A 19608-nucleotide genomic window follows, 5' to 3' on the forward strand; every position below is an offset into this window, starting at 1 on the left:
ACACAAGAGATGGGGGTTTGATCCTTGCGTTTAGAAGATCCCCTGGAGAAGGAAATGGCAACCCACTCCAGTGTCCTTGCCTGGAAAATTCCACGGGCAGAGGAGCCTGACAGGCTATACAGTTCATGGTCTCGAAGGGAGTCGGACACAACTGGGGAATGGGACACAGGGCACAAGTGGTAGCTGCTATTATTATAATCTTAAAGCTGGAAGAGTTGCCGAAGGTCTCTCAGTTGTCCGTGGTAGAAGTAAGATCTGAGCTGGCTTAAAACCGGGAGTCTGGTAGCATGTTTTGCTTGAGTATTGTGAAGGCTTCTAGAGTAAACTCAGTGGATTCCTGCCCATCCCTCCCCTCCTCCTTTCCTTGGTATCCTCTGTCACCTTCCCAGTCATGTGCTTAGTGTCTCACACTGGAGTTGCTTGTGCCATTCAGTGCCACTGTTCTCCCGGCAGAAATGAGTCAAGTCAGTGCAGTCAGTGGCTTTTGAGAGCCATCATGCTTTCATTATTGTTTGTGCTGAAATAATTTGGGTAATGGTAAGTTTATAATGATTCATAAATAGTGAATGGTTGTAATTGAGCGTTTAAGTTAAAGAAAAAACCTCAGTGGTTTAAAAAATTAGGAAAAAACTTTGATTCTAAGATATTGAGCTAAAGGATAGTATAAGGCAACTTTATTTAATGCGTAGTTATCATTTTGCTGTCTTGGTGCCTATAATTGCTGTTGATTCTCTTTCCTTTATCTGCCATTGTTACTGGTTTGGATATTAGCTGTATATGAGTAGAATGTTGTGTTTGTCCTACTGGCTATTAGCTAAAGTATCTTTCTTCCATAGACCTTTGGGAAACAAGGTACGATTTAGATATGATATGATTTAGGAAGTAGATTCAGGGAAGAAATAAAGAGGTGACTGATTATGCTTATAACTGAGTTATCTCTAAATTGAAAAATGTGTTTAAAAAACTTAGTTCTTCATATATTTATTTAACAGTCATTGAACATTTGTTGAAGGTGCGGCAGTGTAACTTTCTACTTTGTATTCTAATAAAGCACTTATGTATTGGGTAAGCACTGAATAACAAAGTTCCTGAGACAGAGTAAGTCCCAGTTGGTGGGGAACAGTATTTAGAAAATCTTTTGGGAAATGAACTAATTATAAATGACTACTCCTTTCTAATAGGGTGTGACTGTCATTAGTCATCATTACTATAACTTACCAGCTGAGTGGCTTCTTCAAACAGGTTTGTTGAGTGGAGCGGATTTCTAGTATTAGGAAGTACTGGGAAGACGAAGCCGGGGCAAAGATAATACAGATGACTCTTGGACAACAGGGGATGGAACTTTATCGGTCCACTTATATGCAGACTTTATTCAATAAATGTACATATTCTTTATTGAGTAAAATACTGGGCATATATGGAGAACAAATCTTCTATTCTATTTTAAGGGGAACAGCGATACTTGAGGTTGGAAATATGCATGGGTTAAGACTGGAAGAGCGTTTAAGTCCTAGGAGTTTTGACTATAAGTATTTTGCCACTGAAGTTTCTTGAGCTAAATATTGTTGGTGATTGTTCAGTTGCTTAGTCGTGTCCAACTCTAGGACCCCTATGACTCTGGATTGCAGCACTCCAGGCTTCCCTGTCCTTCACTGTCTCTCAGAGTTTGCTCAAACCCATGTCCATTGAATCCATGATGCCATCCAGCCATCTCATCTACTGTCGTCCTCCTCCTGCCTTCAATCTTTCCCAACATCAGGGTCTCTTCCAATGAGTTGGCTCTTCACATCAGGTGGCTAAAATATTGGAGCTTCAACTTTAGCATCAGTCCTTCCAATGAGTATTCAGGACTGATTTCCTTTAGGATGGACTGGTTTGATCTCTTTGTTGTCCGAGGGACTCTCAAGAGTCTTCTTCAACACCATAGTTTGAAAGTATCAATTCTTTGGCGCTCAGCCTTCTTTATGGTCCAACTCTCACATCTGTACATGGCTACTAGAAAAACCAATAGTTGAACTGTATTGAGAATGCATTATTTTTGGAATACATTTTCCTTCTTTTTGATACTGCTTTCTGTTTGTGCTATCAATTATAGTTTAATCGCATAGAATTTTTATAGTAAGTGTATGTATGCCTGTGTTTGTGTGTATAAGAGAGAGAGGGAAAAGGAAAGAGAGACAATTGGTATGGGGATGCAGTTTTCATAATCATAGCTACTACTTATGGAACTTCTATTTTGTATCTGGCCCTGAGTATTAGAATTTTGTTACAGTACTCTCAATAAATCACATTTATTACAGATGGTAAAAGACCTGAACGTGATGGAACAGGATTGGAATGTAGGTTCATCTTATCCTTCTTTATGATAATTATCATCAAAACATTTATTAATTTTTGTCATCAAAACATTGATGCCTCATTTACTAAGTACTAGATACTGGGCTAATTTTACACACACACACACACACACACACACACACACACACACTATTTCATTTAATCTGTGTAAGAGTTCTATGGGAGGCATGTTTTTTTTTAATCCTACCTGGTTATCAGGGACTTCAATAATTGATTCGGTAAGCTGGTCAAGATGACACAGATGTTAGGTGATAGGGTCCAAAACTGTTCTGCCCTGTGAACTCTAGCTCCCTGACTTTTAGAATTCACATAGTATTCTCTTAGAATGGTACCTCCTGGATCCCACTGTGAGCATGGTGCTGCCTGAGGCTATGTAATGCAGTTGCTCCTGCAGAGGCTGTGCTTTCAGCCACTGTGCTCTTGCTGCCGTCTTGCTGCCTCTCTTATTTCACGTGTGCCCAGTTGCTTCAGTCATGTCCTGCCATGCTTCAGTCATGTAGCCCGCCAGGCCCCTCTGTCCATGGGACTCTCCAGACGGGAATACTGGAATGGGTTGCCATGCCCGCCTCCAGGGGATCTTCTCAGCCCAGGGATCGAACCCTCTTCCCCTGCGTCTCCCGCATTGCGGGTGGATTCTTTATCCACTGAGCCACCTGGGAAGCCCACTGCCTCCCTTACAGATCAGTTAATTATCTATAAAGCTCTGGATCTCTGTAAGGAGGGGCTAAGTAGCATGCAACTGTCATTTCTTAGTTATTTAGTTTGTCACTTATAACAAAGTGAAACTTGCCTTGGTTTTTTTTTTTTTCCAGCTGGTTTTGGACGGATTTGTGGTAAATGACAGTGTTCCAAGTTCTCACAAAAGAAAAAAATAAAGCTTTCTGTCCTTTATCAGCATAGAGTTTTTCTTGTTGTACATGATGTAATAATTTGAGGCTGCCAAAGTCCAACCCACAGGAAATTGTTTGAGCTGGGTAGCAGTATTCACTGGGGAGTTTGCAATAATCAGCCCATAAATCAACAAATAGTGTAGCCTTTTTTTTATGGTTGTAGATGCTATCTCTGTTTATTTTTAAGTGTGAATCAAAAGCAAATATTGATTGACTTATATAGTCTTCATTAGGAAAAAATGTCTGCAGTATCTCAAGCTAGATATGGAGATTTGGGGGACTCATTTAAGGAGAGTCAGAGTTTATCAGAATGTTGGAATTGGTTGTTCTAGGTACTTATCCCTTCAGACATAAAGTTTCCTCTTTAAATAAACTTTCAGTGATTCAGTGCCTGTTATATTCCACTTCTCTGTGGAATGAAAGATATCCTTAAGGAATATATGAGGTAGTCCCTGTACACAAGTAACTGTAATATGAATGAGGATGGGAATGTTCATCTTGGAGTGGAGGATGAGTGAGGGGCACTTAATAGGGGCTCAGATGTCTGATCAATTGATCCAGCTATATCTTCTACAAATTCGTTTGTGAATGAGTGAGTAGAAGATGTAACTGGAAAATGGTGGTAAGGTCTAATGACTCTCAAACTTTGTGTAAGTGCCAGAAATATTTAATTCAGTTTTATAAGTTAGTAGTTAATTTTACTAGCAGAATATGTGAATATAAAAACATGCAAAATAGAAAAAGAAAACAAAATAAAAACATGCAATAAAAAAACACTATCATGAACATGAGTCAGCAACAAAAACTGTCAAAGTAGGTCCTGCTGACTGCTTTGGTTTTCTTTAAGTTTACTGTTTGTTCTTGTTTTTGCCCTGATAGTGGAATAAGTGGACAGGGAAAAAATTATGGGAGAGAAACTTGTGAAAACTCCATCCATTAATTTCTCCCCTTGTGAATTATAAAAATGCCATTTTTTAAAAAAAGTACCATTTTTCTCTAGCCAAAAGAATCCTCATCACTAGAAGCCATTGAAAAGGGGAATGGCATGGCATTTTAGGAGTCCTCTGGTGGTCTCATATGCAGCAATGGAGGTCTGACGATGAGTCAGTAATGTGGTGTAGTAGTCCAGTTGGGAGAGGATCTGAACGTAGCAGCAGTAGCAATGAGACTGGAATGAAAAGAAATCGAAATCGAAATCTAGCCTCCTGTTTTTAAATAGGCAAGAGTTACCAATTATTAAACAGCTTTCAAATTGTTAGGATCTTAGGTGTCTCAATGATTAGTTACCTCTGGTCCAGAGTACATTCATTCTGTTTTTAGGGAAAATGAGTTTAAAATCCAATTTTAGTTTTACTTGAAGGAAATTGTAAACTAAATATAATTTATCCATGAATTATAGATAATTTAGAAAATAGAGAAAACAGGGGGAAAAAATGCATCACCCTAACAAGACACCTGTCCTTTTACATTTACTTTTTCTTGATCTTACAGATTGAAAAACTTTTCTAATAGTTCATTCCAGATAGAGCAAGCTCTGAGAAACAGACTTCTGAACTAATGGAACTTAACCCATTAACTGCTGAACTGTGAGGGTAAACATGATAAACCCATAGATTTCAAACAAGTCTTCACTGGATTCTTAAGTTTCCCACGGTCACAAACTATTAGTCCACCTACACTTGTAGAAAGTTAATCCTCCAAATACCTTTGTTCCCCACTGGGGCCAAGCTTTCATCTCCCTCAGTGAAGTATTTGCATAGTTAAAAAGTTTTTTGTTTTGAACCAATTTGGGACTTACAGAAAAGTTGTAAAGATAGTACAGAGTGTTTTTAGATATCTTACTAAGCTTCCTTTAATGTGATCATCTTGTATAACTGTAGTACAAGGATTAGAACCAGGAAATTAGCATTGGTTCAGTACTATTAAGGAAAGACCTTCAAGCTTCACTAGTTTGTTCATCATTATTCTTTACTGAGGATTCCATCTAGGGTCTCACATTGCATTTCACACATTTTTCTTTGTTAGTCTTCTGTGTTCTGTAAAAGTTTCTCAGTCTTTCTTTGTCTTTCACAACTCTGACATTTTGGGAGAGTATTAGTCAGTTATTTGGTCAAATGTCCCTCGATTTAGATTTGTCTTTTTTTTTTTCCTCATGATTGAACTGAGATTATAAGGTTTAGGCAAGACTATCACAGAAATGTGTTCTCAATGCATTATTAACACGGGATTCATAATGTCATTATTTATTTTTGCTGGTGATGTTTGACCTGATCACTTGGTTCAGGGCCTTTCTGCCTGGTTTCTCTATAGTAAAGTTAAAATCTTTCCCTTTGTACTTAATTAATATCTGGTTGGAGATATTTTGATACTATCATTTGCATGAATGTCGTGGAATTCTCTATGCATGGAATTAGTAGTATCACTTAGAGACCTCACTGAACTTCATTTAATGATTATGAAATGAATTTCCTTAAGAGACTTATCCCCTTCCAGGGTACTTGTACCTTATTCCTGGTTTCATCAAAGGACCCTCAGGTTCTGCAGGAACAAATCCCTCTAGTCTTTACTGGTGTCAGTCACGCTCGTATCCCATTCATAATGAAGTCTCCAGTTATTAGCTTATAGCTAATAAGCTATATGTCTCTGAATCCCCTTCACCCCACTGTCTCTTGGGTGATGGGCTCTTCCTGTGGCCCAGTGTCCTTTCAGGCCTCGTTTCTCTTTAGGCATAAGCCAGTTTCATTTCACCAAACACTTGAATGACTACTTAGGGTTTTTTCAGAAATAGAGGCTAAGAGCAGCTTAGCTGTTTGGTGTGGAATACAGTAGTGGATAGTTAGGGTAGCTGTGTCTGTAGCCTGGTTTAATACTTTGGCCTGAGAAGTATGGCAGCACAGTGTGATGTATTGTGTATACTCATTGTGAAGTAATCATTCTCTGTGTTTCATTAATACAGGGAAATAAACTGATTTTTTTTTTCCTGAAGGTCATCAGCTAGAGCTTTATTGCTCTAATGCTGTCAGTCTTGAGCCTTTTAAATTTAGCCCTGCCATTTCTCCTCTGTCAACTGTGGATCTGTAGTAGAAATATTACAGTCTGCCTAAGAATGAAAAACCCAAATGTAAACCAGGCAGTACAATTTAGGTCTATTTAGTGCTAAGGAAATTGTAAACTATGAATAACATTAGATGTTTGATTAGTGAAATACAAATTTATTAGCATTACTGAATTCAAAGTAGCTTTTTGAATTAAATATTTTTTCAAGTAACATGTATGATAGAAGCCCATTTTCTGTAATATGATTCAGATTCTGTAGGTCCTGGAGCTTATATAATTTAGGGGACCCACTTTAAGGAAAACATTTTTTAAAAAATAGAAAATTGAATATTGGGCCTGAGGGCCTGTGCAAGAGAGGACCTTGAAATTTAATCTTCATGGTTTCTTGTTAAGTCTGCTTCTGGATGTGGGAATCTGCAAAAAGTTTGGGACCCACTGTTTTCTGTCATTTCACACAGGGGAAAGGTTTTTACCCTGCCCACAGGAAGTTAGTGTGTTCAGATTGGGAACCATATGGGACATAAAGCTTAGTAACTGCATTTCACTAATAGGTAATAGGTAATAAGATGCCATGCTTCCTTCCCAATTTTAGCTTCTAAGCTTCCTAGAAATATACCTGATGTTAGAGACAACAAAGTGAGGCAGGCTGTTTTGACTTAGTAAATCCCAGTCGTAATGATGATTAAAAAAGTAGATTAAAAGTAGATTACCTTAAAGTAGATTAAAGATTAAATAAATATAAGAATTTATGTTCAGATTTTAAATTTCTTTGTTCAACCTTGGTGGTGGTGGTGGTTGTTAAGTCGCTCAGTTGTGTCCGACACTTTGCAACCCTGTGAACTTCAGCCCTTCAGACTTTCCTGTCCTTCACTATCTCTTGGGGTTTGCTCCAACTCATGTCCATTGAGTCAGTGATGCCATCCAACCATCTCATCCTCGGTCGCCCCCTTCTCCTCCTGCCCTTAATCTTTCCCAGCATCAGGGTCTTTTCCAGTGAGTCAGCTCTTCACAGCTTTTCACATCAAAGTATTAGAGTTTCAGCTTCAGCATCAGTCCTTCCAATCAATGACCATTCAGGACTGTTTCCTTTAGGATTGACTGGTTTGATCTCCTTGCTGTCCAAGGGACTCTCAAGAGTCTTCTCTAGCACCACAGTTCAAAAGTATCAATTCTTTGGCGCTCAACCTTCTTCATGGTCCGGCTCTCATCTGTACATGACTACAGGAAAAGCCATAGATCTGACCATACAGACCTTTGTTGGCAAAGTGATGTCTCTGCTCTTTAATGTGCTGTTTAGGTTAGTCATAGCTTTTCTTCCAAGGAGCAAGCATCTTTTCATGGCTGCAGGCACTGTCTGCAGTGATTTTGGAGTCCAAGGAAATAAAATCTGTCATTGTTTCCACTTTTTCCCCATCTATTTGCCACAAAGTGATGGGACTGGATGCCATGATCTTAGTTTTCTGAATGTTGAGTTTAAGCCAGCTTTTTCACTCTTCTCTTTCACCCTCATCTAGAGGCAAGAGCAAAGAGTTTTTTGCTTTCTGCCATAATGGTGATGTCATCTGTGTATCTGAGGTGGTTGTTATTTCTACTGGCAGTCTTGATTCTAGTTTGTGATTCATCCAGCCTGGCATTTCACATGATGTACTCTGCATGTAAGTTAAATAAGCAGGATGACAATATACAGCCTTGATGTACTCTTTTCCCAATTTTGAACCATTCTGTTGTCCCATGTCTGGTTCTGACTGTTGTTTCTTGACCTGAGGTTTCTCAGGAGGCAGGTCAGGTGATCTGGTATTCCCATTTCTTTAAGAAATTTCCACAGTTTGTTGTGATCCACATAGTCAAAGGCTTTATTGTAGTCAATGAAGCAGAAGTAGATGTTTTTGTGGAATTCTCTTGCTTTTTCTATGATCCAGTGGATGTTGGCAATTTGATCTCTGGTTCCTCTGCCTTTTCTAAATCCGTCTTGTACATCTCGATGTTGTTGGTTTATGTACTGTTGAAGACTAGCTTGAAGGATACTGAGCATTACCTTGGGAAGCATGTGAGATGAGTGCAGTTGTGTGGTAGTTTGAATATTCTTTGGCATTGCCTTTCTTTGTGATTGGAATGAAAACTGACCTTTTTCAGTCTGTGGCCACTGCTGGGTTTTCCAGATTTGCTGGCATATTGAGTGTAGCACTTTCACAAGATCATCTTTTAGGATTTGAAATAGCTCAACTGGAATTCCATCACCTCCACTAGCTTTGTTTGTAGTGATGCTTCCTAAAAAGGCCCACTTGACTTTGCATTCCAGGAGGTCTGGCTCTAGGTGAGTGACCACAGCATCATGGTTATCCAGATCATTAAGACCTCTTTTTGTATAGTTCTTCTGTGTATTCTTGCTACCTCTTCTAATCTCTTCTGCTTCTATTAGGTCCTTGCCATTTTTGTCCTTTATTGTGACCATCTCAATGAAATGTTCCCTTGGTATCTCTAATTTTCTTGATGAGATCTCTTGTCTTTCCCATTGTATTGTTTTCCTCTACTTCTTTGCATTGTTCACTTAAGAGTGCTTTCTGATCTCTCCTTGCTGTTCTTTGGAACTGCATTGGTTGGGTATATCTTTTCCTTTCTCCTTTGCCTTTCCCTTCTCTTTTCTCAGCTATTCGTATGGCCTCCTCAGACAACCCGTTTGCTCAGACCAGCGTGTTCTCTTGACAGAACTTTTAGTCTTTGCCCTGCTTCATTTGGTACTCCAAGGCCAAACTTGCTTGTTAGTACAGTTATCTCTTGAGTTCCTACTTTGCATTCCAATCCCCTATGATGAAAAAGACATGTTTTTTGGTTTTAATTCTAGAAGGCCTTGTAGGTCTTCATAGAACTGTTCGACTTCAGCTTCTTCGGCGTTAGTGGTTGGGGCATAGACTGGGATTACTGTGATACTGAATGGCTTGCCTTGGGAATGAGCTGAGATCATTCTGTTGTTTTTGAGATTTCACCCAAGTACTGCATTTTGGACTCTTGTTGACTATGATGGCTACTCTGTTTCTTCCAAGGGATTCTTGCCCACAGTAGTAGATATAATGAACATCTGAATTAAATTTGCCTGTTGCCGTCCATTTTAGTTCACCAAGTCCTAAAATGTTGATGTTTACTCTTACCATCTCCTGTTTGACCACATCCAGTTTACCTTGATTCATGGACCTGACATTCCTTTACATGTAGAGAGGTAGTGTAACTCCCAGCACAATCAAGACACATAACAGTTTCCTCATGCTGGTACTGCCCCTTTGTAATCAACTCTTACCCTCACCTCCAACTTCTGGCAACTACTGGTCTATTTTGACTTTTGAATTTTAATTTTGACTTTTCTAAAATGTCATAAAAGTAAAATTGTATAGCATATGACCTTTTGAGTCTCATCATAGTACATTTGAGATTCATCCATTTTTTTTGTGTGTTAGTATCATTACTTTCTATTGTTGAGTTTAATCTATGTATGTACCATTTACTAGTTGGAGAACATTTGGGTTATTTCCAGTTTTTGGTGATTATATGTGAAGGCACTGTAAACATTTGTATAAAGGTTTTTACGTAGCATAAGCTTGTATTTCTTTTTGGGTAAAATACCTAGAAATGAGGTTGCTAGTTCAGATGGTAAAAGTACATTTAACATTGTATGTAATTGCCAACAGTGTCATTTTGCATTTTTGTCAGCTGTTTGGGAGACTTTCAGTTGCTCTGATTCTTTTTCTCTAGCATTTGTTGTTGTCAGATTTTCAATAACTTCTTTTTGTAGTTTTTGTTTTTAGCTATTTAATATGCTTGTAGTGTGGTTTTAATTCCGTCCCCCTAAAGACTAATAATAATGGTAAATATCTTTTTATATGTTTATCTGCTATTTAAGAAAATTGGATAATTTTGCTCATTAAGTTTAGAGTGTTCGATGTATATTTTGGATACAGATCATTTGTTCATTATGTTATTTGAAAATATTTTTTAATCTTTGGGTTGTCTTTTCATTCTCTTAATAGTGCCTTTCGAATAATAGAACTTCTTAATTATGGTGAAGTCCAATTCTATGTTTCTTTTTTCTTTTATGGATTGTGCTTTGGTTTTGTATCTAAGGAATCTTTGCTTAGCCCAAGGTCACAAAATTTTCGTCTTCTAGAATTTTTTATAGTTTTAGGTTTTCGTTTAGGACTGTAATCCATTTTGAGTTATTTTTGTATAAAATGTAAGTTATGGGTCAAGGTTCAGTTTTTTTTTTTTAATAGGTTTGTCCAGTTCCAACTTCATTTGTTGAAATGGCTATCCTTTCTCTTTTGAGTTACCTTTGCACTTTTACTGAAAATTGGTTGACATTAATTGTGTCGGCCTGTTTCTGGGCTCTCTGTTCTGTTCCAGCGCTCTGTGTATCTGTCTTTTCACCAGTACCATATGGTATTGACCAGTGAATATTCCACCTTGTTTCTTCTGTTTTAAACTTCTTTTGGTTGTTATACTTCCTTTGCTTCCATGTAACTTTTAGAATCAGCTGGTTAATTTCTACAAAAAAGAAATCTTGCTGGAATTTTGATTTGAAATTGCGTTAAATCTCTGCATTAGTTTGGAATGAATTGGCATCTTAAAACTGAAATGTCCAGTTTACAAACGTCACATGCCTATCCATTTACTTAGGTTTTGTAGTTTTGGGGATATAAAGCTTATATATATTATGTTTTTACCTAAGTATTTTATATTTATGGTGGCTCAGTGGTAAAGATAGTATTGTAAGTAGTACTTTAAAGGACTTTTGATTTCCAGTGTCCACTGCTATCATACAGAAACACAACATTCCTTAAAAAATATTGACTTTGTATTCTGTGACCTGATTTCACTTATTAGTTCTTAGAGGTTTTTGGGTAGATTTCTTAGGATTTTCAAGTATAGAACATAGACTCTAGAAAGATGTTTATTTCATTTCATTATAGTCTATATGTTTTAAAAATTCCTTTTTCTTGCCTTGTTGTACATGCTAGGACTTCCAGTATGATGTTGAACAGGGTCAGTAAGAGTAGACATCATTACTTTTTTGGGGGACCTAAAAAGGTGGGATTGGTCCTATCAAAAACCTTTTTTAGCTGAATAGCTGACATTGTTCTACTGCTAAGGAACAATTCAAGCTTTCCACTTTTTTGTGTGTGTGAAATCACAAGTAAGTAATGAAGTATGTTAAAGAGAAATATTAGTTCAAAAAACTAATTTTATGAATGAATTGGCTAGCAAGAGACAGGAGGCCAGAAAGACTTATGTATTGTAATAGTCTAGTGTTAGTCACTCAGTTGTGTCTGACTGTTTGTGACCCCATTTTACTGTAGCCCACTGGACTCTTCTGTCCATGGGATTCTCCAGGCAAGCATACTGGAGTGGGTTGCCATTTCCTTTTCCAGGAGATTGTCTCGACCCAGGAATCGAACCTGGGTCTCCTGCATTGCAGGGCAGATTCTTAACCATCTGAGCCACCAGGAGGGGTAGGTAATTGTGGTACCAACTAGGTGATGGCAGTGGAAGTGAAAAGGAAGGATCGATGTAAGAGATTTTGAAGGGGTAATTGACAGACCTTATGATGTGGATGGGGAAGGGGGAGAGGGATAGAAAGGCGTCAGAGACTGATAGCTAAGATTTAGAACCTGAGTAATTGGAGATGCCATTATTTGACAAAAAAGGTGGGGGGAGAATAAGAGGAAGGATTCTTTTGTTGGGGAAGGATGTGACTTCAGATTTCGACATGTTAAACTTGTTTTGAAAGTGAGACAATATGCGCATAGTTGGTAATTTTGTTTCAGAGTTCATGAGATTTGTCATTTATCAACCAGAAGTGACGGTTGAAGTTCTGATGGAAAAGAGGATGAGAACACCATGGGACGCACTCTAGACAAAAGCAGGCACACCTGATTTTAACTTTAGGGAATGTTCGCTTTTAAGAAAGCAGCAAGAGAGAGAGAAAATGGACTGTTCGAGTATAGGAGAATCAGTATTCATTTGTCATTCTTTCATTTTTGTTACTCTCTCATTTTCTTTTTAATTCACCCTATGAATTCAGGATTGTGTAAGATCAGGCAGCCAGTGTTAGGTGCTGCAGAAAAGTTAAGAAGACCGAAGCATATGGAAGAGCCAGTAGGTTTTGAAATTAGGAGATTTCTTTTGAAAACAAAGATACCATGAAGTAAAATGGTGGTGGTAGAAGGAAGGAACAGTACTGTGTTTTGAAGAGATTAATGGTGAGCAAGAAAAAGTAGCAGTTGTAAATTATTTTACAGAGATGTTTAGCAGTGAAAGGTTGAAAAAAATTTAGGACAGTAGGTGTAGGAGTGAATAAGTTCAAGGTGGTCTTTGTTGTTACTTTTTAAAAAAAATAAAGAATATAGGATATCTGTATATGTTTATCTTTAAAGGGGAAAGAGTTCGTGAGAAGGGAATGTGTGAATGATAATAACTAATTTGTATAGGGGTTACTATATTGATATCCTCGTAATCAGCAACAAGATATTGTGAATATGGTTTGTAATTTTTTCTTAATTGAAGTATAATGCCTTTACAATGTTGTGTTAGTTCCTGCTATACAACAAAGTGAATCAGCTATATGTGTATAAGTAAGTAAGTAAGTAAGTGAAGTCGCTCAGTTGTGTCCGACTCTGCGACCCCATGGACTGTAGTCCACCAGGCTTCTCTGTCCATGGGATTCTCCAGGCAAGAATCCTGGAGTGGGTTTCCATTTCCTTCTCCAGGGGATCTTCCTGACCCAGGGATCGAACTTGGGTCTCTCGTATTGCGGGCAGACACTTTAACCTCTGAGCCAACAGAGAAGCACCTAACCCCCAGTTTGTAATTATTGATGTGTGGAGTGTACGAAGGAATTGAGATAACTATTGATTTATCAGTGCAAATATAGTTTGATTCAGTTCAGTCGGTCAGTCATGTCTGACTCTGTGACTCCATGGATGGCAGCAGGCCAGACATCCCTGTCCATCACCAACTCCCGGAGTCTGCTCAAACTCACGTCCATCAAGTCAGTGATGCCATCCAGCCATCTCATCGTCTGTCATCCATTTCTCCTGCCTTCAGTCTTTCCCAGAATCAGGATCTTTTCCAACGAGTCAGCTTTTTGCATCAGGTGGCCAAAGTACTGGAGCTTCAGTTTCAGCATCAGTCCTTCCAATGATTATTCAGGGTTGATTTCCTTTAGGATTGACTGGTTTGATCTCTTTGCAGTCCAGGGTCCTCTCAAGAGTCTTCTCCAACACCACAGTTCAAAAGCATCAGTTCTCTGGTGCTCAGCTTTCTTTATGGTCCAACTCTTAGATCCATACATGACTACTAGAAAAACCGCAGCTTTGACTATATGGACCTTTGACTGTATGGCAAATATAGAGTCTCCAGGAAATTATAAGTAAACTGCTCCACAGATGAACAGAAACCAGAAATGTGAGCAAATTTTCTGGTTAAACTTGTTTGTATATCTCAGTGTAGTCCAGTTTGACTTCCTATTGTTTGGGTTACTTTTGGCTTTAATCGCTAGTAATGGGGCTACTGTTCCTTCATTAGAAACTGAGATACTTTTCATGATTTTCTTGTCATTCTTTAGACCTTCTAAAATGTTACCCTATTTCTTGTAACAGACTGAATGGTTTACCTTTTCACGTTAATCTGTGTATTTTTAAAATAATTGTAAAATTTAAATGTTTCTTCAAGCACATGGCTCAATAATACTGATATGTACCTTGCTCTGCGTGAGGCCTATTACATTTCTTTTTGTACAATTAGAAGACTTATTCCTGTTGGCTTGCAACTTTCTTGTATCCTGAGGTGCCCAAACAGAAATTTGCTTCTCCATTTTTAGGCACTCATAATTTATTTGTTTTGAAAACTTGCTTGGACATACCTATCATGTTAAATCTCAGTCATTGTGTGAAATAGATATTGTAAAGCTGTTTTATAGACCCAGAAAACAAAGTTCAGGACCGCTACGTTGTTTGGGATTACAGAAAGTAATAAAAATGTGGAAATTGAGCCCATATTTTCCAACTGCAAGTCTTGTCCTAGTCCTCTTAATAATATCATAATTGTTGTGTGTGTGCTCAGTTACTCAGTCATGTCCAACTCTTTGGACCCCATGGACTCCAACCCACCAGACTCCTCTGTCCGTGGAATTTTCCAGGCAAGAATACTGGAGTGGGTCGTCATTTCCAGCTCCAGGGGATCTTCCTGACCCAGGGATGGAACCCTTGTCTCTTATGTCTCCTGCACTGGCAAGCGGATTCTTCACCACTGCACCACCTGGGAAGCCCCAATATCATGATTACTTTACATCATTTACTGCTTACAACAACTTGACCTTATATTGTATTTCAGGCTCTTCTTTTCATAGAAATAGTATTCCAGCCTTATTTCCTTTTTGGAGAAGGAAATAGCAATCCACTGCAGTATTCTTGCCTGGAGAATTCCATGGATGAGGAGCCTGGTAGGCTATAGTCCATGGGGTCACAGATAGTCGGATACGACTAAGTGACTTAACACTTATTTCCTTCTAATTTGGCCACATAGCTATACATTTTTTATATTTTCTTATGTAATTTTAAATTGTTTTATTATTTGCAGATATCAGTTCCTTTTCAACTTAACAAAATAATTAAAAACTTATAAACAACTTCTATGAAATGGAACAAAGAATTTCCATATATCCTTCAGCCAGATTTATTTATTGGTAACATTTTGCTGTTTTCAGTTTATGATTTTCTCTCTCCTTCTTTCTCCATGTATATTTAAGTATGCACACATACACACAAGTCTTTTTTCTGAACCATTTCAGAGTAAGTTGCAGACATTATGCCCTTTCACCCCTAAAATACTTCAATATTGCCTAGGAAGTTCTTTTTCTTTTAAAAATTGGTTGTTAGGGACTTCCCTTGTAGACAGTGGATAGGAATCTGCCTGTCAGTCCAGGGCACATGGGTTCAATCCCTGGTCCGGGAAGATTCCACATGCCACAGAGCAGCTCCAGCCTGTGTGCTTCAGCTGCTGAGCCCACATGCTGTAGCTATGGAAGCCCGTGTGCCTAAAGCCTGTGCTCCGCAATGAGAGGAGCCTCTGCAGCGAGAAGTTCCAGCGCTGCACCTAGAGCGTAGACCCTGCTCGCCCCAACTAGAGAAAAGCCCGTGCACAGTCACGAAGATCCAGTGCAAACAAAAATCATAAAAACACATAAACTGCTTTAAAAAAAAAAAAAGAAGGTTGTTAGATAAATCCAAGACTTCCTGGTGGTCTGGTGGTTAAGGCTGCGTGGGCGAGCACAGGGTCCATCCCTGGTCCAGGAACTGAGATTCCGCCTGCTGTACAGTGCACCCCCCACTCCCCCAAAAGTTAGGGCTTTGTGGGTAGAATTCTTTTATTTACTTTCTCAGGTATGTTTCGTAGATGGATTATATTGTTTGGTGTGAGACCTGCGATTTAACTGAAATATTTTTTCATCAGTGTTTCTTTGGACCATTTGTTACTGCCCCTCTTGGCTTTGTTCTTTTTGGCTCTCACCTCTGGTTTCTGACACACCTAATTCAAGTGTGAGAGCTTTTTGCCTTACCCTACATAGGCCATTCAGAGCCTGAGAATCTTTTTCTGCTACTGCCTTTTTCCCCTTGGCTCCGTGAACTCACGGGTGTGTATCATAGGGCAGGCTGAGTTTCAGTGAGCTCCTCACGTGGATGCTGCTGCCAAGTTCTTTTGGCTTTGAGCAGAGTGGAGGCTTGGTCCTTGTCATTCCTTTGCAGCAGTTAAGCTGAAGGAATGCTGCATGGCTTGTTGGAAATTGCTTAGTGGCCTCCGGTGGGGTGTGTTATGAGGGTGTGTGTAGAGAGTTGAGGGTCTTGTAGTCTGTGTGGGAGATGTGGGATCTTTCCTGGTGCTGTGTGCTAATCATCAGGCAGTATTTATTGAGCGCTTCCTTATGACTAGCACTGTGTTAGGAGCTTTTGGAATAGTATAATAAAATGCATAATTAAGTCACAGTAAGTAGTCAAACAATTCTGTGTCGTGTCTCCCACTTACCAACTTTGATTTGAGCAAGTTAATATCTTTAAGCTTCCCTTTATGCTTCTGTAAAATGGAACTATTAATACCTACTGATTGGGCTGTTATGAAGACTGAATAAAGAATGTTGGTATTGTTTAGCACGTGTCTGATACTAGCTAGTATTCCATTTCATACAGTCATGGTCAGGATATATGACTGACACCATATAAAACAAAGAGTAATAAAAACAAATAGAGAATAACATGACACTATAATGTATAATCAAATACTTTAATTGTGACCTGTAGATTATAAATAGTCTGGGAATTTAGAGAAGGGAAAGAACATTCTTGTGCAACCATTTAATGTTCCTGTGCCTCAGCTTTTCCACTGAACACACTATAGATAGTGCTAGGTGATCTGAGAAGGATGAAACTGTTATAGCATTTTTGGTTTTTTAGGTCATGCATATGATGGTGAGAAGGAAAGGAGAAGCTTGGGCAACTGTTAAAACCAAATTTAATATTTAACATTCTTAATTTTTTCCTTATGTGGACCTGGCGGCCTTATAGGAAAACTTAAAGGTGAATATTAGAAGCATTTTCTTCCAAGGAAATTTTTGCCTCTTGCTTCTTTGGCATTTTAGTTGAAGATTATTGTTGGTCAATGGATGGCCTCTAATGGTGACTGCCTTGGATATAATCTGAGGATTAAGTGATACGTAACCCAAATGATCTCTCTGATCTCTGGCGGAAAAAAAAAAAAAAAAAAAAGTAACATACAAACAAACAGGGCAGAAGAAGATTTCTTTTTTTTTGGACTGAATATTAAGGACATATGGTTTACTCACCATGAAGTTTCTCTGGGATGGGACATCTTTATTCAGTAAAGTGATAACATGCCCCTCCCACCTTTAAATAGGCTTTTATAGCCTTGGGCATGTAAAACACCTTTAAAATTTTCTGTACTCAAAACATCCAAAAGAAACTGTTTCAATTTCCCAGTTTGGTATGTGTTTACTTGGTAGTTTTTTTCTTAGCCTGGTTGTGGAAAGTTCACATTGGAGTTTTATTTTTGTCCAGATCAACTTTCTTCTCCTAGAAAATTTGAGAGAAGTCTCCTATGAAAGTAAGGCTGCTCACACCTTTTCCCCCTGCCTGTTGAGTGTTTCTCCTTTTTGTTGTTGTTGGGCTTATTTTTTTGGTTGGGGGAGGGCTATGTATTGTTAGCCAAGGTTTCAAGTTTATAGTGTGAGGTGAGGCAGCGTTGATCTTGGCAGAACAACACAAAGCTAGTAGAGTCATTAAGTGACGCAAGCTTTGATTATTTATTTATTTTTCTTTCTGTTAAAGCTCTCTGGCACAGCTGGCTAGTCTGGTCACGGAGGAAAAGAGAGGAGATTTTCTGAAGTGGTGGATGGAATAATAGAAGATGTTTGGGACATACTAAAGAACAGCAGCAGAGCAACAACAGCAGAAACTCCATGTATTTCAGACAAACTTCTTAGCTTTCTGAAATCTATGTCAATTGCTTAGAACTTGGGTTTTTACTTCAGAGGATGATGGGACAATGGGACAGGGCAGTAGAAGGCGAGGAGAGTTGTGCTGGATTCTTGGTTGTCTGTCTGCCTCTCCTTCCAGTTGGGAAAATCTTCAATCTGCAGGAAGCATTATAAACAAGCCTAAAGAACACACTCTACCCTGATCCTGAATTCTGTTGGAGTTAAGGATTACAGCCGCTTCACCAGGATTTTATGGCGGCAGTTCAAGAAAAATAGAAGGAAGCAATACTTAAGGATTTCTCTGTTTGAATTTGTCCTGTGCCATGTTAAATTTTAGGCATTGTTTGGAACAAGTTGAGGACAGCTCTGGCTTGTGGATCTAAGGATGCCTGAGTTTCTTGAGCTACCTATATGATGTTTGAAAGATTGTAAATTCAAAGTCCTTCAACATAAATTTGTTAAATTCTGGATTCTCTTTATATTAAGGACTTCAACAAAGACTAAGGACTCCCCCAAAGATACAAAATATTCTCTTGTTTTCAGGCTAAATGTGAACAGTAATGTCTTGGAAGAGAAATTATTTTTCAGGGGGCCGTGGTAGTGTCCAGGGGATGTTTGCGCCTCGAAGCTCAACCTCTATAGCTCCCAGCAAAGGCCTCAGCAATGAGCCAGGACAAAACAGCTGCTTTCTCAACAGTGCGTTGCAGGTAAGGATAATTTCTTTTTGGTGAACTTCGACTTCTAGTTGCTGATGCTGTATTTCTGATTACTTTTTAAAATCTAATACTTGATAGTCTCTGTTTGAGGTCAGCAGCTTAAGATCATTTTTTAAGTTCATCTCTGTGATCATAGGCAAGTCACTTTATCTGTTTGAGTCTCAATTACCTGATTGGTAAAAGAGATTAATAATGATAATAGAAATAATAACTAACTACTACTACTTGCTTGCCTAAAGGGAGGTACATGGACTAGGTCGTACTACTTGTTTAGTGACTTTGTTCCTGAATAGTCTCTACTGTTTCTTTTTTTTTCCATTTGAGACTAAGGTGTCTCATCACTCTGGTTGCTTTCCTCCAGTCTAGAAAGCAAAATTCTTTCCATAAGTCAAAGATTTTCAGGTATGTTATTCTTGTCTCATAATATTCAGGCTCTCAGCACACCCACTGATTGGGGTCCAGTCTTTGCCCACTTCTTTGTCTCCTTCCTCTGAGCTCTCCTATAGTATCTGATTAGATATGCTGGCACAGAGCTGGTAGAAAATAAATTCCCCTAAGCTGATTCTCTACTCTGAATTTTCCCTTTTGGTCTTGCTTAGCCTTCTCAAAACCCCAGTGCTTACTGTCTGTCTTCCTGTCCTGCCCAATCAGGGCCATAGTGTGACAGATTCATCCCTCTCAGACTAACTTTCAAGTGATAACTTTCCCCTTTCTCTCCTCTTCAGAGTAAGAGTAAATCTTAAGACAATTATGCTTGGGTAAAGTATTAATTAGCTTTACACCTCAGATATATGAGAAAATAAGTTGTTATGAGAGGAAAAAAAAAGACATGACAGTGTATTTGGTATAAAAAGCACTGGACTTAAGAATTAGGAGACCTGAGTTCAAGTTTTAGCCTTTCTTTAGACTAGCCTTGTGACTTTATACAGGTAATAGTATTTTAGTTTTCTCACTTGTAGTTCAAGAATCTTGTCAAGCTTATTTACTTACTTATTTTGTATTACGAATTTTCATGCACACATCAACCAGGCTCAACAGTGGTTAACATTTAGCA

General features: G+C 38.5%; 1 protein-coding gene across 12 annotated transcripts in view; it reads left to right on the forward strand.

Moving 5' to 3' along the window:
- The first annotated feature begins 418 nt into the window (after positions 1-418).
- Positions 419-19608, forward strand: part of USP54 (ubiquitin specific peptidase 54) — a 78166-nt gene continuing 58976 nt past the window's right edge. For all 12 annotated transcript variants that reach the window (XM_052641377.1, XM_052641379.1, XM_052641384.1 and 9 more), the window contains exons 1-2: positions 419-537; positions 17690-18545. In XM_052641377.1, the coding sequence (XP_052497337.1) occupies positions 18399-18545 (147 nt within the window). In that variant the 5' untranslated portion in view covers positions 419-537; positions 17690-18398. The remainder of the gene's footprint in view (positions 538-17689; positions 18546-19608) is intronic.

The sequence above is a fragment of the Budorcas taxicolor genome, chromosome 5 (genome assembly GCF_023091745.1).
Source record: "Budorcas taxicolor isolate Tak-1 chromosome 5, Takin1.1, whole genome shotgun sequence".
NCBI classification, from domain to species: Eukaryota; Metazoa; Chordata; class Mammalia; order Artiodactyla; family Bovidae; genus Budorcas; species Budorcas taxicolor.